This window comes from Tiliqua scincoides, chromosome 3 (assembly GCF_035046505.1).
Source record: "Tiliqua scincoides isolate rTilSci1 chromosome 3, rTilSci1.hap2, whole genome shotgun sequence".
NCBI lineage: Eukaryota > Metazoa > Chordata > Lepidosauria > Squamata > Scincidae > Tiliqua > Tiliqua scincoides.
The window spans coordinates 170760556-170784383 of NC_089823.1; the positions used below are offsets into that span (position 1 = coordinate 170760556).

Sequence of the window (23828 nt, forward strand, 5' to 3'; positions counted from 1 at the left end):
CGGGTGCTGTAGGCTTATACCATAGTCTTTCGAGACTGAAGGTTGCCAACCATTTCAGCCAAATTAAAATTTGAATTGACATTTCCCAGATAAAAGTCCAACGTTTACAACGAGATCACACTTGCTGAACCACATGGGAATATATTGCTTTTCCAAGCAAACAAGAGATTCTAAACATATATTTTTTTTAAGTATGGGATACTAAGCACACCTATTTAGTGTAATAAAACTCTTCCTAAAAACTGTTTTTGAATACAGGAACCATGGTGAGTAAGGAACCCAGCAAGTGCTTGCTTACAGCCTCTGAAAGCGAAGTTGATCCAGCAACGTCACTTGCCTTAGAGATGAAATACGCTCTGGATCCCAACCGGCAGATCAAGAAAAGAAACAAAGCCCTGCAGGTGAGATTCAAAGACATCTGTGAGGCCCAGAATGAGCAGAGGGACAAACAGCTCTCTACGCTGCAGCAGACAGACAAAAAGGAATCCAAATCCATCTCTTACAGAGCAGCTTACCGGAAATATATGACAGTGCCTGCCCGGAGATCAATCCCTAATGTAACTAAGAGTACTGGAGTTCAGACTTCACCTGAACTTAAAAAGTGTTACCAGACATTCCCTTTGGACCGGAAAAAGGGGAGTATCATTAAAAGCATAGCTTCTGTTGACACTTTTCCAACTCAAAACAATGGATTCCTAATAGATGTTAAAGATAAAGACAGCAAAATCTCAGGGGAGGCTGCTCACTGTAGTAAGAAAGTCACTGGATTTGTGACAGCTGAGTTTATTTCACATACTAATGAACGCATGAATGCAATAGAACAGCCTTCTAGTGACAACTGTTCAGAGACATGTAGAAGCACTGATTTGCACAGCTGTACTAAAGAATCTCCTTCTCTTCAAAACTCAGCAGCTTCTGTTTTAGAAGAGCCTGATTACCAGCTGGATGACAAAGCAAAACACCACACAGGGCCATTGGGGAATGAGGAAGCTCATCCATCCATCCATGGAAAAGTGTTTAAGACAGAAGTAGCTTCTGTCTACTTGCCTGCATCTGGTTCACACGTCTCACAGACTGACCTGCAAAATTCTGCAGCAGGGAATGAGTGGTCTCTGTGCCCAACCAAGGAGGACAAAAAAAGAACAGTGCATCTTAATGGTCTGCAATCACAAGCAGTAAGTGCAGCTCAGGCCTGTTCGACACAGGCACAGTGCCAATCAACCGAATGTAATGAACAGACCTTTCAGATACATGTTTCACCTATGGAAGGAAATCAGCCTTGTCAGACAGCAGTTGCTGTGAGTGAAGGATGCCAACAAATTGTGCCTCACACAGAAGTGGTAGACTTGAAAGCACAGCTACAGATGATGGAGAACTTGATCAGCTCAAGTCAGGAAACCATAAAGGTCTTGTTGGGGGTTATTCAGGAGCTGGAAAAAGGAGAAGCTCATCGAGAAGGGTAAGCGTTTCTCTTTCTGGTATTCCTTCTTAATGTCCATGATCATTACATTTACTAAAATGAACAGAACAGAATTTCACTAAGTAGTTTACAGTTCCAATTACATGTTTGTGTTCTTAAATTTTTACTACAAATGTTTTAGAACTGCTCTAAAAGTACATTTAACTGCATATGCATCATCATCTTGCTGTATTACTTTCATGAAATAATTGTACCTGATTCACCATACCTGCAATACATAATTCAGTGCCTAGACTGACAGTAATGTACTAATGCTGCAAAATGACCTTCAGTCTATTTTTTCATTTTTTCTATATTTGCTTCTAGTACAGCTGTACTCCTAAAATAAGCATGCTTTCAATAACAGAATTGCTTCCAAACTAATACTAGTGTTAAATATCACATATATAACGGGTCTTCTGAAAACAAATATCAGTATTATTCAGTTATCCAAGAAATTTTTTGTTTTATTGTTTTAAAACAGATTAGTACTGTAAGTTACAGGAAAGCATTCAGCAGAAGTATCTAAAATATACAGCATCACTGGACTGGAATGCATAGAGTATTTTAAACGTGCATGCATGCGTTCCTTTCTTGTTCCACAGTTTTATATAAAAGTGTTGCTCAGAACTATTTGTACAAGCACAGCTATTTACTCAGACTCAGTTAATTAAATCTTTATCTGATAATTGTAACTTTTGTGCTTTTGGCATTTCACACATGTTCTCTGCCTTTACCCCTTTAAAAATGAATTGTCTTCATTTGCCAGTTAATTCAGTGGTTGCAGCCTCTCTCTCTCTCTCTCTCTCTCTCTCTCTCTCTCTCTCTCTCTCACACACACACACACACACACACACACACACACACACACACTTACTTTTCAATTAATGATTGTATGTTTCAAACACCTCCATACTTTCTGAATGCTTTGCATAGCCCTGGTTTCCCCTATCCCAGTAAACATTCTTTCACTGATTCTTTACTTTGCTCTGAAATTATCACTATGTACTTTGTATGTGGTTCTCACCCAAATCAGCCCTTGAATAAAAAGTACATTAAGGAAATTTAGCATTTATAAACATGGGAGCAGATTGTTCCCTAGAATAAAGTCATTAACATTTTCACAAAATAGTACTTGGCCCAAGACCTTTACAGCATTTATTTAAATTTTTCGGCCACCACGTCTCTCTAGGGTTTAGGTCACATTACACAATTTCCAACAAAGCTTTCCCGCTTCCAACTGCTTAATTGTGAATATTCTTTTTGGGTATACTACATAAATACAATACAACAATGCATGTTTTTTAATTGGTGATGTTGAATTCCACAGCAGTGTGTCATGTTGCTTGGGGAAATCACAATGGTGATTTTTCTTTGGCCACTGTTAAGACCAACAAAGAATTTAAACACCACTTAATCTCTAACTATAGTGCTCAACATCTTTCTTAGACTGTGGTTTACTGAATAGCTGACCTACAATTTTAAATTCAGCAGAACAATATAGAAGATAGAATACTGAATAGCTGACCTACAATTTTAAATTCAGCAGAACAATATAGAAGATAGATTTAAGCCTCACAGGTGAATCTTTTAGAACAGAAACCTAATCACAGTTAAATAAGCTATAACATCTCAAATTAGGAACTCTAGCAGTTTGCTTCATTTAAAACCTTGATTTTCAGAGTTGAATGCATCTCTTTTGCACATCCAGGCACTCTAATGATCAGCAAGTTAGTCTGAAACTTCTGTTTAGTTATGCTGTAATCATGATGACTCCTTAAATGTAACTGATTATCTTTTGATTTTAAGTTGTAATGAAGTAATTATGCATTTGTCATTGAGCAAGTTTTTGAGGCCCACAGAACAGCTCTTACTCTAGATACAGCAAGAATTCAGTGAAAATTTAAAATTGCCAGAATGCATTTGCCAACACCACCAGATATAACAGAAAAATAAATCTAAACTTCCCTCATGCAGTGAAAATGAAGAACTCCCTCAAGTAGGTTTTGCAAAAACCTGTCCCAGCAGTTACATAAGCATTATTATATGTACAATATTTAAATATTATATATTTCAGTTCTAGGAGGCTGTTTGACCTGACACTGAATCAGACCATTAGTTCATCTAAGTGAGTACAGGTGTTTCCCCTGTATCCATGGGAGATACGTTCCTCTGCACCCAATTCCTTGCAGATACCGAAACCATGGATAAAAGGGAATCTTATACTTACTGTGGCACCAAGCATTCCTGTTGCTTCCTTTGAAGCCTGTTATAGAATGCTAGAAGAGGAACGTGAGAAGCAGTCAGCTGGAACTACCAAGGAGGTAGACAGCCAGAACCCTAACAGAAAGTTGAAGGCTTCCTGCTTCCTGTTAGCATTGTCTTAGTCTTCATCTCTTAGAGTCCGATCCTGAGGGCTCTATCACTGGTGGTACACACATTACTGTTGTCTCTAAGTGTCACAAGCATGCTGTAAAGCACGTGCATGGAACCAGGGGTGGAGAAAGTGTTGGTGCTGGGCCAATGCCAGCAGGCGCTGGGCATCGCACCAGCATCGTGCGGCTGGCCAGTGCTCTTCCAGCAGTGAGTATTTTGGGGACTTGGGAAGGCAGGAAGTGGGTGGAATGGGGCAGAGGAAAAACGAAGGAAGATGAAGATCAGGTTTGCAAGAGCAGTGGAGGTGTTAGCAGAGTCTGCCGTAGAATCTTGAATCCCCTCCTGAGCCAGCCGACCCAACATGAGTCTCCCCACTCAAATGCAGGCACAGAGCTAAGGAGACCCATTGATGCTGCAGCAGTGTTACCTGAGGTAAGGAGACCCCTGTAGTAGTCTCAGTGCCCTCAATATGCAGCTGTCACCATTTTGGCACCACTGCTCCTCTGGACAACACCAGGTTCAGGATTGGGCTATTAGACTTTCTCCTCCAGCATTCCAGATGGGTGCTTCTCATGTTCCTTTGCAGTTTATTATATAATACTAGGAGAGGAATATGAAAAGCAGCCATCCAGTAAACTGGAGGAGGGAGACTAAAGAGTATGCTGACAGGAAGCAGGAAGTTCCAACTGCCTGTTAGCATTCTGGCTGTCTTTGAGACCCTTTGTGTAGCACTACACTAGGGCACATCACGTTTTAATGTGAAATGGGCAAATGGGAGATGTTACCACTAGACATGTTGACCAGTTGATAAAAAAACTAAAACTTATGCTTCTTATATTGTTATGCAACCCCCAATACACTGTGGTTCTGTACTGCAAGAATATACTCCATTAGAATTTACAGAAGAATTCATGGAATCTGCTCACTATTCCTTGGAGCTATATGTTTATAGCTTTATCAATGTTTATCAATGGAGCCTTTATCAATGTTTATCTACACTAAAAACATTAAAACTTATGTATTTCTCTTATATAATAAGTTCACAAGGATTAAAGTGCATTTTACCACTTGGGAGGGAAAGTGTATACTAGGAAGTGTTATTTTTTTTTTTCCATAGTAGCTAACCAAGGGCCCAATCCTATCCAATTTGCCAGTGCCAGTGCAGTTGTGCAGTGCAGTGCCAGATGGTAGCACCAATGCTGGAAAGTTGGATAGGATTGGGCCCTAAGGGCCCCTATCCAACTTTCCAGCACCGGTGTAGCCGTAATGCAGCCCTGAGGTAAGGGAACAAATGTTCCCATACCTTGAGGAGGCCTCTGCCTCCCCATCACATGATGCAGTGCACACCCCCATTGGCACGGCTACAATGGCACTGGAAAATTGGAAAGGATTGGGCTCTAAGGCCAAATTCACCTTAATTGTTAACACAGCAGTGGAAGATGGTAAATGCAACAATATAATTCAACCAGGGAGAGCTTTTCCAAGTAGTTATTAAAATCTTATAGTCCCACGAGCATTTTCCATTATTGTAAAGAACAAAGTAATACCTGCCAATACTGTTTACAACAATAAGCAAAATTTATAGAGTTTGAATTACATAGTATTGATCACTGTCAAGTGTGAACGTTATTATGATATGAGAAAATGGTAGTGGTAAGATGACAATGCCAATATAGCTTGAGTGTTTCTTAAAGGAAGAGCAGCTGAGTGGTCTCTCTCTCTCTCTCTCTCTCTCTCTCTCACTCACACACACACACACACACACACACACACACACACTCTTTGTATGCAGCAGGTGTAGAATTCAAACCCTGGCATCTACAGTAGGCCTGGAAAAGACCCTCTTTTCTAAAATTCCAGAAAGTTGCTACCACTCAGCGTAGACAATACTGAACACTAATGGCTTGACTCTCTACAAAGCAAGTTCCTAGTTATGTAACAAACAGGAAGCCCAAAGTGAATCACCAAGACCAAGGTAAATTGGTCTTTTGTCATTACTCCCAAAAGAAAAGTCTGCCCATTAGTCTTTTCTCCTAGAATGTTCAGTGGTAAAATATATTTTAAACATGTATTTCCTTTTCCTATTGGCAACTTGCTGGTTTTCTCCTCCCCATCTTTCCTGCTGGACAAAATGTTAAAACTTAGGTGCTCAAATAGTGGAGCAGCCCCAGCCGTCCAGGAGGACATGAAGTTCTAGGAAAGGAGAATATCCTTAGGCAGATAGAACCTTCCAACCTGCAGCACACAAGAACTTTCAGGCAGAAAAACGTCATCAATCCCACAATGAATTTGTGGGATTGTCAGCTCCACTTGATTTGAAAGGAGATCAGAAAGAACAGTAAAGAAAGCTGATCTAATTATGTTTCCTCATGTGTGCATTGAAAAGTAGGTGAGCAAGGTCCTGTTATATTCCACTTGAATTAGTACCTCAATTTCAAAATCCTGCAAGGCTTCATTTGTGTATGCCTATGCCTAATGTTTAATTCTGGACCCATTCCAATCTGGCTTCAGGTCGGGGTTCGGGACGGAGACTGCCTTGGTCACTTGGTGGATGACCTTCGCCGGGGGATGGACAGGGGGAGTGCAACCCTGTTAGTCCTGCTGGACCTCTCGGCAGCTTTCGACACCAACAACCATGGTGTCCTTCTGGTTTGGCTGGCCGGGTTGGGGCTTGGAGTGTTTTGAAGTGGTTCCGCTCCTTCCTAGCTGACAGATCCCAGAAGGTGGTGCTGGGGGATGCCTGTTTGGCACCCCAACCTCTTAGGTTTGGGGTGCCACAGGGTTCCATCTTATCCCCCATGATTTTTAACATCTACATGAAGCCGCTGGGAGAGGTCATCCGGGGGTTTGGAGTGGGTTGCCATCAGTATGCTGATGACACCCAGCTTTATCTCTCCTTTCCCCTTGATTCTGAGGAGGCGGTTGGGGTCCTGGATCGCTGTCTGGAGGCGGTTAGGGGCTGGATGTGGGCGAACAAGCTGAAATTAAATCCGGATAAGACAGAGGTGTTCTTGGTTTGGAAATCCACAGCTCAGGTACTGGACTATCGGCCTACTCTGAATGGGGTTGCACTCCCTCTGAAGGAGCAGGTCCTCAGCTTGGGGGTTCTCCTGGATTCACAGCTGCTCCTGGAGTCCCAAGTGGCGGCTGTGGCCAGGGGAGCCTTTGCTCAGCTTCGGCTGATTTGCCAGCTGCGACTGTACCTGAGCTGTGCGGACCTGGCCACAGTAACCCATGCCCTAGTGACATCTAGATTAGATTATTGCAATGTGCTCTACGTGGTGCTGCCTTTGAAGACGGTCCGGAAATTACAACTAGTACGGAACGCGGCTGCTCGTGTGGTTGCTGGGGCACGTCGGTTTGACTCTGTCGAGCCGTTGCTTCGGTGGCTACACTGGCTGCCAGTTCTGTTCCGGGCCCAATTCAAGGTGCTAGTTTTGACTTTTAAAGCCCTTTACGGCTCAGGTCCGGGGTATTTGAGGGACCGCCTCCTTCCCTACAATCCTGCCCGTGCTCTTAGATCATCTGGTGGAGCCCTTTTGACTGTGCTGCCACTAAGATGTGAGAGGCGCAGCGGCCAGGAAGAGGGCCTTCTCGGTGGTGGCCCCTGAACTGTGGAATACCCTCCTCTTAGAATTGAGAACTGCTAACATTTTGGCATGGACTGAAGACCTTTTATTTCAAAAAGCTTTTAATTGTTGACAGGCTAGCTGGCGTTCTTGCTTTTTTAATATGAGAATCCACGGGGTTTGTTTGTTTTTTAGATTTTTTAATATTGTAAATTGTTTTAATGATTGTTTTTAATGTTGTATTTTAAATTGTTTGTAAGCCACCTTGTGTGCCCTTTGGGCAAAAAGGCAGGGTATAAATTAATAAAATAATAATAATTCACAGTCACCTATGGAAAAGAAGGTTGGGATTGGGTTTTTCTTGGGAAGGGGGACCTAGAATCAGCAAATTAAGAACACCCCAAGCTTGAGAAACATCTAGTTGTATACACAACTGTGCTTTAAGAGGAACAGGAGTTGCCAAGATGGATAAAGAGTATGCACAAGCAGCAACAGTAACCAGTATAAAATGAAAACGATCCCTGATGATACACTGTCACTGGACTGAAAGAACTGCTAGTAGTGAGCACATTTGTGGGCCCTTGACTCATATAATCACTCATTTAACAATGAAATCTTCCTTTCTCTTCCTGAGCTTAGAGAAAGTGGAAGGGAGACCCCCAAAATGGAAGTCTTCTCACTGCTTTCTGAGTTCTCAGTGCAACAAAAGCTTCAGGGCCCAATCTTACCCAACTTTCCAGTGCTGGTGAAGCTGCAATGCAGACCCTAGGCAAGGGAACAAATGATCCTGTAGAGGCCTCCATAACTACCCTCCCACCACAGGATGCAAAGAACACCCCATTGACACGATTACACCAAGGCTGGAAAGTTGGATGGATTTGGCCCTCATTCCTTTCCTCCAAACTCAGAGGTTAAAAGAGGGCAGGATTTTATACATACCCCCAATCATGCTAAGGTTGACATATAACTTCAGACAAGACATTGCCCTTTTCTATGATGGGATCTTGATAAGCACACATTTGGTTGGCTGTCACGTTCAGCCAAAAGTTATGGATCTCTGGTTCTTATGAATAAAGAGAATGCACATAAATATGCCTATGAATCATGTGAGTAGATTTTTTTAACTCACTCTGTTTCTTTTTATAATGCCATGTCCATTTTATATGTAAGACAACTAGCGCTAGCAAATGAATTGTACACATTTGCCACAATAAGGTTGTATTCGAAACTGACTTTCAGAGGTTATATTAGACCTGTGATTATGCCTGTAAATCTGGTAACAAACTTGGGCTGCAATCCTAACCACATTTTCCTGAGAGTAAGCCCCATTGAACAAAATAGGACTTACTTCTGAGTAGACCTGGTTAGGATTGTGCCCTTGCTTTTAGAGCAACTCCGAGTTTAAAGGGGGGAAAAGGAAGCGGGAGAAAGATTACAGAAGTACTCACCTTCATTTTCTGAACTGCATGTAGTATGTTTGCAGCTACACCAGCCTGGTTAAGCAGCCTCAAGTTTGGTTCCAGCTACACCTGCCTGGATAGGTGTAAGAAGCTTAAGATGCTGTTTAAGCTTACAGGCTTATTGCAATCTAACCAGGCTGGTGTAGCTGCAACCAAACAATGTGGCTTAAACTACACCAGCCTGGTTAGACTGAAGGGAGGGAATAAGCCTACATGGAATGGTACTTCCAGTGACATAGCTCTGCTGGAGTTGCCTCCATAGAGGCAATAACCTCCCCCAAACTCAACTTATCCATTATATGCTATAGGAAATGTTTGGACTTTTGGTTCCAAACTTGCCCTTGACTTATCTATGAGATCAGTTTATACTCAAGTAGTATATATGGTGTATTTAGCTTTTTTAAACTTTTACAAGTTTGTTTTGTAAAGATGCAGAAAGACAGTAAAGATATATGTATGGACGGTATTGTTACCTGAAGACACTTTGCAAAGAGAGATATTTTGGTATAAAATAATTGATACATTTTGTGATAGATATCATGTTTCTAGACTGCATTTAAAAATAAAAAAAAAATATTATGGGTATATGTTCTTCATAAGAAGAGTTTCGAAAGACAAAGGTTCATTCTTGTTTGGGAGAAAACCAGAACGTGCCAAACTAGACCTATGAGTTTCAAGCTGTATCCCATGTAATCATGCAATTTCCTGAAAGCCTACTAACGGACTTCAATGAGAGGTTAATTAACTATAGATGAACTTGCCTGAAAGATAGCTTGGCCCCCACAGCTCATCATGTGCAATGCATGGGTGATTTCTCATACACTCTCTCAGTTCATACAATTGCAGACAATAGTGAGGCAAACAACAGTGAGGACCAAAATGAACCAACCATGTACCTTACCACCATTCCCAGAATCTTCTAAACTACCTAGAAATTCTACAACAGATGTTCATGATTTCTTGGCAAACAAGTCAGTGTGAAAATGGATCTCCTGAAACCCAGTGAACTAGTCTATACAGGCAACTAGTCAATGGCTTCCACGCTGCAGAAAAATGGGGTTCAGGTGGTGAGAGGATGGACATTTATGTGAAGATATGAGAATATCACATAAGGAAAACTAGATGGCTTAGCCAGGAAGTAGGCACAGAGTTTATTCAAACCTATATTCTATTCCTGGTATAGTGATATGGGTTTAAGAAATAAAGTTTTCAGCTCAGCCTCACATTGTAAAAGGGATACAGAATGTTTTTATTCAACTTTGCCCACAATCCTGAACAATTTTCCAGCACTGACAGAAGGGCAATATAACTCCAAGGTGAGTGAACAAACATTGCCCTACCTTGAGGAGGCCTCCATGACTGCCCCCCAACTGCAGGATGCAGCACATACCCCACTATGTGCTGTGGCACAGCTATGCCAGTGCTGGAAAGTTGGTTAGGATTGCGCCCTTTGTGGCTTTACTCTTCCTGCCAGCATTCTCTCTTCAATAGTCACATTCCAAAACAGTACTTAACCAAAAGTTCTTGCAGTACCAGTATCACAAAACCAGCTAGGTATCACTAGCTAGACCAGAGTTTCCAAACTCTCTGGGAGTTTGGGAACCGCTGTAAGTGCTTGCGGGAAAGGGGCGAAGCAGCGATGCTAAATCAAATGTGGGTCCCAATCACTATTTTTAGCTTTTCTAAGGCTTGGGGAGCCCTGCAGAGTGGCCAGCGGGCTCCCTGTACCCTCACAAGGGCCAGTGCTGTCAGGGATAAGTAAGAAAAAGCTCTTTTGTCCCTGGCAGCAGCACGATCATGACAATTGCTTCGCTGCCTTCGCCATCGCCCCATCCCTTAAGGCTGAGGTATTCAATCTGTGCGTCCTACCTCCCTAGTGAGGCATGGCTAGCCTCCAGGGGCATCGCCAGGCATCTCGGGGAGAGGGGCTGGGCTGGGCTGCTCTGCTCTGCTGCACATACTGCCTCCTGACTTGCTGCTTTTCTGCAGCTGTGAACGAGGTGGGTAGGGCAGCCTGAGGCTGGGAGCGCATGTGAAACATGGTGCAGGGAGGTGGGAGAGAAGGCTGGCTGGGCAGGCAGAGGTGCTGCATCTCATCATGGAGCTCCCTCCATGTGCAACCTTGCCCCAAGGACTACATTTCCCAGTGTATCCCTTGCCCTGGGCATCCTGGGATTGGTCAAGGCTGCTTGGGAAGGAAGAAGCCAGCTTGCTCCGGGTGGGGGGGTGTCCAAATGCCCTAGCCTGCATCCATCTGTCTTGCCTGGGGGGAACAGGGGTGGCATCTGCATGTTGGGTGTGTGCATGTGAGCAGCCCCCATCTACTTTGGGGTGAGTTGTAATCTTGCTGTATGTGGCTGCAATTCTTTCCACACTTTCCTGGGAGTAAGCCCCATTGATTCAAATGGAGCTTACTTCTGAGTAGACCTACATAGGCTTGGGGTCTGTGTCAGCTTAACCCAGGATCCTCACCTTTCTCTTTTTCCTCCCCCTTCAAAAAAGAAAAAAATCACTCTTGATGACTTTGTCTCCAAAAATTGATTAAAAATAAAAATCCCCATTCCTTTTTAGTCATTCCCCTTTTTCCTCCTGCCTCCTTTTGAGGGGAGGGGGTACTCTGTTGGCTGCTATTGTAAGACAAAAGGCACAATCCTAGCTAGGTCTACTCAGAAGTAAGTCCTATTGTGTTCAATGGAACTTACTCCCAGGAAAGTGGGGTTAGGATTCCAGTCAAACAGTCTCTAGTTTACCTCAGTTTGCAATTAGCAGATACACACAAAACAAAGTCTTCCCCGCCTGCAAATTCATCACTTCCCCTCTCCCTTTCCAAAACCCTCCAGGTGTGCTGCTAACAAACTCAGGGCACAATCCTAACCAGGTCTACTAAGTCCTATTTTGTTCAATGGGGTTTACTCTCAGGTAAGTGTGGTTAGGATTGCAGCCTCAGAGTGCTGGCACCCTTGTTTCTCGTGTATAATTATACCACCTTCATCCCCATTTTGGGGGTAACTGAGGTGAGGTGTTGTAATGGGGAGTCATGGCCAGTGGCTACAAGGATCAGGGGAGGTGTGAGCCAGAAAAGTTCGAGAACCACTGTCTTAAGGGGTCAGAGACAGGGCTTCCCCGGCTGGGGCATGAGGACGCCCCAGTTTGGGACCCTCTGAGCTGGACAATTCAGACAGTCTAATGAATTATCAGAGATGGCAGTCAGCAGTTGTATCTGTGCTAACATCTTAGATACAGACATAAAGAAATCTGAGAAAGTGAATTACAGTACTCTTGCTGCATACTAGAACAAACCTTGACACATCTTTTATAGGACTATGCTGGCTACTCTAACAACTCTGCTAGGTTAGCAAAATTTAAAAAAACAAACATTGGCATCAGTTGTGTCAAAGCCAACAGAGAAACTGGGACAGTGGCTTCAGTCTTTTCCTACATGTAACCTGACGAGAGACAGCAGCAGTCAGTAGGCTGGTGCACACTGTTAATTGAGAGCTATGCTGCTTTTACCTCTCCCCTGCCAAGTGGCTGTAGTAGGATAGCCTGTGCTACCATTATCTGTCTCCTTTAGGTGCAACATGACCACTTTGTGCTTACACCGAGGCTCTTAGTAGTTGTTGCCTTTAGCAGCCTGCACCAGCCAATGACATCAGAGGAGTTACAGACTGTAAATATTCATCATAATTACTCTGCCTTATGCTTAAATATGATTTTCAAAAGGTGAAAGGCTGGCAAAGCCTCTGCAACAAGGACTGATTTTTGACAGATATGCAACTGCTGAATAAAACATAGGATACAGAAACAACTGCAATAGTTAGAGGGGTAGATGGAGAGATATAAATTTGCAAGTCCTGCAAATTAACACCATGCCTGTTTGCTGGATGTCAGACTGCAGTATACTCAAGCATTAAATCATTCTCTTCAAAATGGGCACATATAGTTCTAGAATTTCTCTAATGTATAGATTTCTAAACTGCAATTTCTTTGTCATTATAAATACAAAGATAAATAAAAAGCTGCTTTCTTGCCTTCTGTGAAAACTAGACTACCAGTGGATTTTTTTTGTTTGATGTAGCTTTATGACCTTGATTTTGTGCGTGATTTTTGTGACTGTAAAAAATAAAAACATACCTGTTTATGTTCATCAGGGTTCTCAAGGAGGAACAAATTTAAACATACAAAGCATCCAAACTTAATATTTATTTTGCATTTTACCAAGCACCGACCAAGTTAGTTGGCAAATGTTTGTGTTAGTCAATTTTCTTTTTTTTAAAAATCAAAACATAGAAAACCTAATAATGGATGAGTCTCATCCCAGTTACAGTTTGTAAGTGCTTTGATGAGATTGGGAGATTAGTGCTTAGTGGCCTTCTTTTCAGAAATTCTCTGGAGGCCTTGAATGATGCTGAGTGTGTCTGTGCTGGTTAACAGCTATATCAGCATTGCTAGTAAAATCATTCTCTGGGTAGCTCTGTTCCCTTTTCAGAGTGTCAGTTTTACATCCTCAGTATGAAGGACTGATTAAATACTAACAGACTGCTGTAATGTCTAATGCTGAAAATGCATTGCCAAACGCAGAGGAGAAAGCAGTTGTACTGGCTGCAAGTGGAGGGCCTCTTTCTTTCTGACTTGTGTATACAGACTATACAGTTAGAATAATTAAAGCCTGACATTATTCAGAACACATTCATATGTCTTTCTCTTAAAAACAGTATTAGAATCCTTATGTACTTTCCAAAGAACACTACTAAAATGGGAATTTCTTATTGTAAATTCCTGTATTGGGAAGGAGAGGCATTCCCAATCCTATGGAATTGTCCCTCCCATGTTGTTGGAAGCAGGGCCAGCTAGTTAAGCTCAACTGCAGAGATGGGGGAATGACCCTCTTCCCAGACTAGGAATTCACAGTAAAATTCCAATTTTCTCTGGTAGAGGAAAGGGCACATCCCTGAACATTTGGAATATAAAATTGAGCATGATAGGCCTTCTGGTAAAAGGCAAGAACTTAGGTATTCAAAACCCTCTGCAGAACATGGCCACATCTCTTGTGGAGAACACATTTATCTTATAGTACTTTATGAAACAGAGGACTAGCTTGCTGTCCTTTAGATTTCAGCTGAAGAGGAGAAAGCACAAAAGGCTGCCAGAACTGCCTCCCCTCAAAGAATAAGCTGAAGGAGGGGTCTCCCCTCCTGAAGGAGGGAGGTCTCCCCAGTGTCTTATACAGTACTGAAACCAACAACTTGTTTCACCTTTTGCACTATGGATGGCTGATCCCTAAAGAATATGAACATGGCCTCTGACTTCTTGCTTTTAGCTGTCCAGTCCATAAAAACTGCAAGGCTCTCCACATATCCAATATATGCCAACTCTTTTCTTATGAGTCAATGGCAGAAGGACCAACTCCCAAGATCAGTGTGATGATTCTCTGTGTAGGGATTTGTAGTAAGGTCCACCTTGGCAAATTACGCAAGCTTTTGCTGCTGCATTGTCTGTCTGTATGAGAATATGGCAGCACTGGCTCTGATCCTGAAACATAAGGATCAGCCTTATTGCCCCAAGTTTCAGTCAGTTTTTTTTTTTTTTTTACTCCACCTGGACCAAGAGCTCTACATCATACCCACTCCCATGTAGGCTCATCAGCCGATGAGTTGGCATTCGTGGTGATCCTTGTTTTGTCTGCAACAGTGAGGATCACCCCATGTTCACACTTGGCACTGCTGCAGCACTTGGTCTTACTCATGATCCAGATTAGCCTGTGCAGATGCTTCCCTGTTGCTTCTCCTTATGGGGAAGAAGGATGTCTTGCAGCTTTCTGGTATAGAACTATACCCAGCTCACCACATCCTGACAGGATACTAGTATGCTCAGTAGTTGTGCTAGCATTATAAGGTCAATTTGGTTGGCTGTTTGCTTCTTACAGCTTAGCTTCCATATCTTCCTTCATCACTCTTTTGAAGGGACATGCCACTAGTTCCAGAAAGCTCTCTTCCTAGTTGATTACAAAACCATGAAACTGGAAGCAGTTCATAGACTTCGGGATATTCAGGTGACCCTGAGAAAGAGGAGGGTGCATCCACCCTCCCAGACCTGCTGCAAAAACCACTATCAGGCCCCAACGAGGCAAGAACTGATGAAGCCTTTCCAAAGCCCATGGAATAGCTTGATGCCATCCATTCTCCAAAACCTTCCTGCTGCTGACTCAACAGATTGGGTTTTGCTGACTGCCATCACACTCCAGTATGGCCGTTAGGTCATTCCCCTACCAAACTGCAAGGCCAGGGTGGTTGCCAGAGGGCTACTGTATCTCCCTCCCTTCCCATGAAGGATTCCAGCCCTAACAAAACTGCTTTTGGAGGGAAGAAGATGATATAAACATGGGGAGAGGGAGAAACTGCCTTAACCTGCAATAAATACTGAGCTCTCAGGAGCTTAGCCAAAAACCCACTAGGCAGAGTCTGGAGACTGGGCTACTTGCCTCTATGGAGGAGGAGGCAATTTGGCTAGCAACCCCTGCCTATAAAGCATGGGAGGAGCAAAGTCAAATGTCCCACTATCAGAATAACTGGGATTTGAGGAAATATTTTTCAGTGCAGAAACACAGTAAAGTTGCTTATTAATAGTATTTAACACATACAGTCTGTCTTAGGAAGTCCTGGGGCCCAATCCTATCCACCTTTTCAATGCAGCCATGCCAATCTTGGTGTATCCTGTTGAGGGTGGACAACAAAGGAGGCCTCTTCAAAATAATGTTTGTTCCCTTTCCTCAGGGCTGCATTGTGGCTGCATCAATGCTGGAAAGTTGGTTAGGACTGGGTCCTTGGATATTTAAGGAGATCTAAATTACCTTCTCGTATTCTAAATAAGCAATACTATGGTTATTTTCTCTGTATCTACAGTTGCAAGCAAATTGTGGTGCCAGATAACTATATAATTTTTTTAAAATTTTCTGTCTGTACCAAAAAAAGCAAAAAAACACAGCACCTAAAAGTTCATCAGGATCATCACCCAGAATCAAGCACTACTAGAACCACTACTAGAGGGACTGCAGATAATGAAAATGCACTCCTTCAGCTTCTGATTAGAAACCTTACAAAAACAGTCTTCCAAATGAGTTGATAGTTTCAAAGTATCCATCCTTTTTTTGTCAATTACAGAAAAAAACAACCACAGTGTAGTTCAACTGGTAAAAAAGAAAATAGAGTATTAAAATGTAGGAAAATAAAAAATAGCCTTTGCATTAGACTTGTGGAGGATCACAGAAACAAATTGTCCAACAGCAGGAAAGAGACCTTCAGGCTCAAGGGTCCCATGTATACATAATCATGGCTCAGTTTATTAATTTTGCCATGACACAGCTGCATTAAATGTTGCAAGCTACTTCAGTTTTAAAAGTGCTTTTCCAATGCCAAAGCTACAGTAGCAAAAGGTACAGAGGAAACCCTGTTCATGTACACATGATCTTTTCATGCCACATGCAAACTGTTTCTTTGATTCCCTGCTTAGTTCACTCTAAAATGGCCAGTGAAAAGGTCAGTAGAGGTGAAATTTTTGGTTGCCGTAAAGAATTAAAACACCCTCAAAATTTGAGATTAGCCTAAAGGACTTGGAAGCATTTGATGTTCAACCTGAAGGTAATTCCAGGCTTAGTCCTCATCCTTAATGTCATGTTGAATCTGAATTGTCTACAGTTCAGTGCCATATATTGAAAGTATCTTGGCAGGGTCATCACCCACCTCCATTCTGTAGATAAGTATAGGTGTATGTTTCTCAATAGGCATAGGCTATCTTTCCATCTTGTAATGCAGTAGCATAGCTAGAGGTGGTGCAAAGAACTACATTTTGCATGGTGCCTTACCGCAGCGCGTAAGCAGCCCCTCTCTCTCTCCTTCAGAGTTATTCTAGGCCACTAGAGCAAAATGGTCTTCTCCGTTTTGCTCTAGTAACCTGGAATGGCTCCGAAAGGGAGGGGAGGGGTCACTTGCATGTCATGGCGAGGCGTCATGCAAAACTTAGTGCTTTGCACCCCCCTGTAGCTACGCTACTGTTGTAATGCTCAATGAATTTCTCTCTACAAATCATATATGTCCTATAGTAGTTACTGAAATCCACCATAATTAAACTGTCAACACTTTGTTTTCCAATTCCAAAATAGTATTTCTTCTCTGCAGAAAAAATATGTATAGTGAAATATCTGTGAAAAACATTACATGGGTCTGCAAAGATCAGATTGCTGCTCACTCTTCTCTTTCCCCCCTCCCGCTGCAAAATCCACATGGATTTTGAATCCTATTTTCTACATAATTTTTTCACATGTATTCTTTCACAGATATTGTTCCATGAGGAAAAACCTTTTGTCGAAATCGGACCTTGACTATGTAATGAAAGCTTCCTCTCATTTGTTGAGACTTGACCCGTTAAAGTAAGTTTTCTACTATTAGTGCGGCCGGACTGTTATAAAACAACTATAAATTATTTTAGTCCAGGTACTAGGAAAAATAAGGAAAGTTTGCATGAATCACTGATCCAGGACTGTCAGAAAGTCTTTAAATAAACAAAACAATAGAAAGATGAACATAATTCTATCACTAAACTACAGAAGACTGGAAAGGCTGCTGACTACTGCCCACCAAAATTTGATAGCAAATTTTGAGCTCAGGCAGAATCCACTGGGAAATTTCTAATGTAATTACCAAACTCTGTTACAGTTCTGGCACCCAGTCATGCCAAGTTTCAATTATCCCTAACTAGAGACCTCTGGGTCATGCACTGTAATCTTATGTTGAGGCTACTGGCTGCATGGTGTTCATCAGGACTTCTTTACTGCCCTAGGGTTTAAATAGAGAAGGTCCAATTCACATGATGAAGAGCCAGGGTCAAACTGTGTGTGAGAATTATAGTTTCTAGCATATACACAACTGTAGAAGCATAGTGGCAAGCATAGTGGCCAAGGGCCCAATCCTATCCAATTTTCCAGTGCCAGTGCAGCCATGCTAGTGGGGCATGCACTGCATCCTGTGGTAGGGAGGTAGTCACAGAGGCCACCTTACGGTATGGGAACATTTGTTCCCTTACCTTGGGGTTGCACTGCGGTTGCACCGGTGCTTGAAAATTGGATAGGATTGGGCCCTAAAAGAATAAGCTGCTAATCAGGGCTCTTCTGGTTTGAATCATACTTCTGTTATAAACTTGCTAGGGGCCTTTCCTTCAGCCTCAACTTCCCAGATACAATATGGTGAGAACACCATATGTTTACCTTACAGGGTTGTTGTAAGGATTACATCAATATAATACACAGGACGTTCTTTGAATACTCAAAAGCACTATACAAATTCTAGGTATATTATCATGCACCTCTGCTCCATATGCTCCCAAGATCTTGTTACAGGCTGTTGTCCACAACCCACAGGGTAGTCATTTCCCCTGCCCTCCACCAGATGCCTGTTTGGTGAAGACAGGGTGGAAAGACAGACTGTTACTGTGAAGAGAAGCTTCTGGACAATCCTGTATGTTGGAACTCCCAGCAAATCAGGACAGACTTTGCTCCCCCATCCACTCTCCTTAGCCAAAATCTAACATATACAAAAAATTTCCATTTAAAAATAAAAATCTAATCTCTTCTACAAATTCAGCAGATATTTAATTCTATGGAATTTGAGAAGTGGGAGGCAGTGCTGGTTTCAACTGTTCCCCTAAAGAAAAACAAAAAGTTTATTGGATTGCAGGCTAAAAATCCTAGAGCAAAAATAAGTCACTTTAATGTCTATTCGTAAAACTCAAACTGGGATTTTTATGACAGCTACGAAAGAATTATGTAACCATTTATGAGTATTCTACACTGCCTGTAAATAACTGAAAAAATCTAGGCTACATCATTCTCTGCTTTCTTTACTATGGCCGCCACACACTTCTGTGTTTGGTAAGGTCGACATACTGACACAGAGCATACTCTAGCATAGTGAGGTCTGTGTTTCTTTTCCCCCTGAAGTAGCCCGGCCATTATTCTGAGGATGCCCGTTGTGTTGCTCTTTCTTGAATGCAGATGTGCTAAGATGGCTTGAAGGCTGCAACAATTCACTGTTCTACAGTAAATACTGCAAATCTGTTTGGACATTTCCCCCTGTCAGGACAAAAATAATTCTATGCAAGCTAGTGTAACATTGACTTTTGCCTGCAGTGGCCACTTCCTTGAATGTTCTTTTAGTCATGCTGCCCCTTTTGCTGTCATCACAAAATTCTGTCCTAGGGGTTTAAACATGTTTTCTGTGAGACTGCCAAGGGCAGTAAGCTCAGCAGTAATAATTTGCTTTTAATTTTGCAGTTATTTCAACAAATATAATCCACAAATTTATCTTGCCATCAAAACTGCCTCACAAGCCCAATCAACCCTGACTGCATTTATTAGTCTTTTAAAAAATTATCATCTCCTATAGATATTAAGAAGTTACCAGTCCATCTCTCTCATGATAGTTTCAGAGCCCTAAAAAGTACTTTTAGAGTCCTAAAAAATCTTAACAACTCTTTTCTAGGTATCTGAGTGAACTTTACAAGCTCATGATTCAGACATCAATGCTTCCTCTTAATTGGGCATTCCTTATTCAACACAATGAATGTCTTGCTGTTGGACATTCCAGATTCAAAAGAATCACATTCTGTAGGGAGCGAAGGACATCTCATCAATTACATACTCGTATAACCTAATACCATTATTGCGTCACACAGCATCCCATGTTCTAACCCCATAATGCAAACAAATGTGCCACATACAGAGAGCAAGGGCTTCATAACACAGGTACTTTCACAATGTAACAATGAATTCAATGCATACAATCCACCTGCTACTAAGAAGCCCTCACAAATTACTAGGTATTTTGGTTACAAAAATCCTTTTACAAACCCCAAAAGGGAATTATAACAGATCAGAGAGTGAGGCAAATCTCTCCCTCCACCCCCCTCACTTTCTAAGGAGCAGAGAAAAATTCTCTACTTATTCTTCCAGGGAATCTATATGATCTTTGAAGCGCAGACAAATGTCAGGGGTGTGTACCCAAGCTAGAACTATTCAGTCAGGCTATTTTTTTGATTTGGTTTAAACAGTTGGCTTTCTAGCTGGGTCCTGCAATTCTTTGCTCACCTTACAGAACAGTTTCTCTAACCATTAGCACAGCAAGCGGGGAGGGGGACGATGGAGCGGTCCACCCTAAGAATATAAGAACAGCCCCGCTGGATCAGCCCATAGGCCCATCTAGTCCGGCTTCCTGTATCTCACAGTGGCCTACCAAATGCCCCAGGGAGCACACAGAACAACAAGAGACTTGCATCCTGGTGCCCTCTTGCATCTGGCATTCTGACGTATCCCATTTCTAAAATCGGGAGGTTGCACATACACATCATGGCTTGTAACCAGTGATGGATTTTTCCTCCAGAAATTTGTCCAATCCCCTTTTAAAGGCATCTAGGCCAGATGCCATCACCACATCCTGTAGCAAGGAGTTCCACAGACCGACCACACACTGAGTAAAGAAATATTTTCTTTTGTCTCCCCTAATTCTCCTAACAATCAATTTTAGTGGATTGCCCCTGGTTCTGGTGTTGTGTGAAAGGGAAAAAGAGCATCACTCTATCCTTCCTGTGCATAATTTTGTATGTCTCAATCATGTCCCCCCTCAGGCGCCTCTTTTCTAGGCTGAAGAGGCCCAAACGCTGTAGCTTTTCCTCATAAGGAAGGTGCCCCAGCCCAGTAATCATTTTTGTCGTTCTCTATTGCACCCTGGTGATGCACCCTGGGTGATGATGGGTGTACCTCTAAGACCTCACTGAGCAGAGGTCACATTTGGCAGCTGATGGGCCCTCCTGTCCCCCCAGTCTCTGAACAGCCACTAATGGTGGCCCCAAAAGCTATCTGGTGGTGCGCATGATGACATGATCGCATCAGCACCGAACAAGTTCTTGGTGCTGCATGTTATTTTAGGTGAGTAAGGGGATGTCATTTGGCACAGGGGAGTGACGCCCGCCCTTGGTAGTGCCCATGATGGCAGTGTCACTATCTAAAACTACAATTACTATAAAATTGTACTGAAAAGTGGCATACTTCCAAAATTGAATCCATGATAGCTTTATGACTATATTTTGTCTGACTGTTGAGATTCACAGCACAATGCTAACTAAATCCTTCCCCACCAATGCAGCCGCCCCAATGGGGTGTGTGCTACATCTTGCGGGGGGGGGTCTTTAATCATTTACCCCCTTTGCAGTTCTTATCTGAAATGGGATGGGAGGCATGGCTATTTGGCTGTTTGCCCCTGGAGGACAAATTACCTCCACAAACATTTGTAATCTCATTATCAGCTATATTTGTTGAAAAGCAGTATACATATCTTCTTAACAATGATACATTGTATTTACTCAATGGCATTTCACTCAGGTGGTTTTTCCAGAGGCCAAGTCAGATATTGGCTTTCCCCACCCTTCAATGGGATTGTAATGGGCAGTAAACAGTAAAAAATGTAATGGCAGTAAACAGGAGTGAGTGTCTTTCTCTACTTGATTATTCTCGTCATAGTGAGAAACAAACTGAACAGGGTTAATCTTGCTGGCCAGGGCAGATTCCATTTTCAAAATGATCTCAAGTTCACCCTAATTGTGTATTAGTAAGAAAAGCAGGATCTTCTAGGTCACTTGTTTCTCCATGGTGAGAAGAGTAGGAAGAAGCACAAGCCAAAGACCCAGTCTTTATCTCTAGGTCTTGGTGGGTGGGAAGAAAAGCAGGAATTGCTTACCATAAATTTCTGTTCTAGGGAGATGCAGGAAGCATTAGTGATCCTTCAGGGTTTATTTGTATATTGCCTTTAGGCTGAGGCCTCTCAAAATGGCTTGTGTGCAGTAGAACAAGAAAATAAAGTTTCTCTCCTCCATTGAGTTGCAGATATTACAGCCATGTACCCGTTTTAGATAAGAAAAAACCAAGCTATAAGCTAAAAAACATCAATTTACAGAAGCATACGGCAAGAATTGGCAGCTATTTCATTAAGAGAGTTTCAATGTTGGTATTGGTTACATGGCTTACTTTAGGATTATGCAACTTTTCTCTAAAGAACTAGTGGCTAAGCAAGACCACTGGAGTGAAAAATGGTAGCACATAGCAATGCTTGACAAATTGCACCCACAGCTAACTCCATAGTGGGTGATGTATCACAAGGGAGACATGACGATGACTCGGATAAGCCTGTATGTGGAAAAACTAAACTCAGCATTTTAGGCTTATTTTTGGCATCTTTCCCCCATAAATTCCTTTGTCTGCCTTATCAGCCCTGTACGTTGATTACTGCTTTTGGCTCTGCTTTCCCTTTCTTCAAATAAAGAGGAAATGAGTAGTCTTCATTTTTATATAGTCACTCCCAGGCCATAGAATAAGCATATTTGCTTGCAGTAACCAAGTATTACTGAAATACATCCTGAAGAATAAGCATATTCAAATCCAAAAGATGTTCGTGCCACTTCTTTTCTAGTACACTTACGACACAATAAACATATTAATTTCAGTAAATACAGAACCCTAATTGTCAGAATCTGGTATCCAGATTCATTATGTCTGCCAAATTCTCCTAGAATTGCAAGTAAAACAATCAGTACCACCCAGTGTAATGCTGCAGCAAGCCTCATCAGGGATAAAGAGTCCAGGACACACAATGTGTGCACTCGTGTACATGCATGCATAGACAATTCTCTTTCACAGAAGAGGCTATTTGGAATATGGATAGGAACATGCAGACCTTGCCTCTACACTGAATGAAACAGAGAGTTAAATGTAGGAAGCTCTGCAAATGCACCATAGTTATAGGACTCTTGTATTCTATGTCCAGTGCTCTAAGACAAGATATTCTTAACCTATTTGGGGAAATGGCTATCCTTCTGTCACAATTCTGAACAGTGACAATCCTGTATTTTTTTCTAGTATAATTATATAGATGTTAGAGTTAATGAAAAAATTGCATTGTCTAAATGCTCTGCTCTGCATGGCAACCAGATAAAAGAGGTGGCAGCTGTTGTAATTGTTCTAAACATTGTTTTGTCCACTGTCAGCATACTGAAATGGAACTGAGCAAACCACAGCCCAAGGATATTGGAGTTACTGACCCTTAAATGTACTCCTTTATGAAATTCACCAGAATCCGATTGGATAAGGGAGCTTTCATTTACATAATAACTAGGATATTATTAATCCCTATACTCAGACTAGCTAAGGGCTATTAGCCACAGTCCATGAAGTAGAATAATCACTGAACAGTTGAGAGCTAATTCAGCTAGGGATTCTAAGCGATATGTACTTGTGAGGGTATAAGCCAGTCAAAAAGAATTTGCATAACAGCTGTGCCATTAAACTCATCAACCTACCTGACCCTTGAAAACAAAGTAATTCATGTTTAAATTAATTTGGCAAGGGACAGAAGTGAATTGACTGGGGTCCAGTGGAATGTTTAAGGCAAGTATTTCTACCTGGCTGTGAAATGATGTAATATAGTACTGTTCAGAAACATTTTGGAGTAACATTTTGGAATAAATAATGCATTTGTTCAAAGTTTGGTTACTCAGACTCCCTGGGAACTGCATTATATGAAATGAACTGTGCTCCAACACAGTGAGTCACACGGATTTCATCATAAGAGTTAGTCATGAAAATTTGTAATCTTCCTGTGATACAGCCTCTTAGACTCTCAGTATTCACAGACAGCAAGAGGAGTTGAATATCCTGGAGGCACTGACTATTGAATCTTGGGACAATGATCACAGAGAGAAAGAAACCCCACCCTTTGACTTCCTGTTCTCATTTTTCATGGACCAGGAAGACTTCTCAACATGGCAGAGGATCAGAAAAGCCAAGTTGAGGTGCCATAGTGGAAAGCCAATCTCTTGCAGTGCAATGCCCTCACACTGCCACAAGTTTCTATAAGGCGAGATGCC

The 23828-nt window shown here is 42.1% G+C and overlaps 2 protein-coding genes across 6 annotated transcripts in view; one reads left to right on the forward strand and one right to left on the reverse strand.

Annotated features, from left to right (window-relative positions):
- The window catches only part of DOCK1 (dedicator of cytokinesis 1), a 484421-nt gene that overhangs the window by 271656 nt on the left and 188937 nt on the right, over positions 1–23828 (reverse strand). The window lies entirely within an intron of this gene.
- INSYN2A (inhibitory synaptic factor 2A) overlaps positions 264–23828 on the forward strand; it is a 43471-nt gene continuing 19906 nt past the window's right edge. The window contains exon 1 of the mRNA XM_066622664.1: positions 264–1459. Coding sequence (XP_066478761.1) covers positions 264–1459 — 1196 coding nt within the window. The remainder of the gene's footprint in view (positions 1460–23828) is intronic.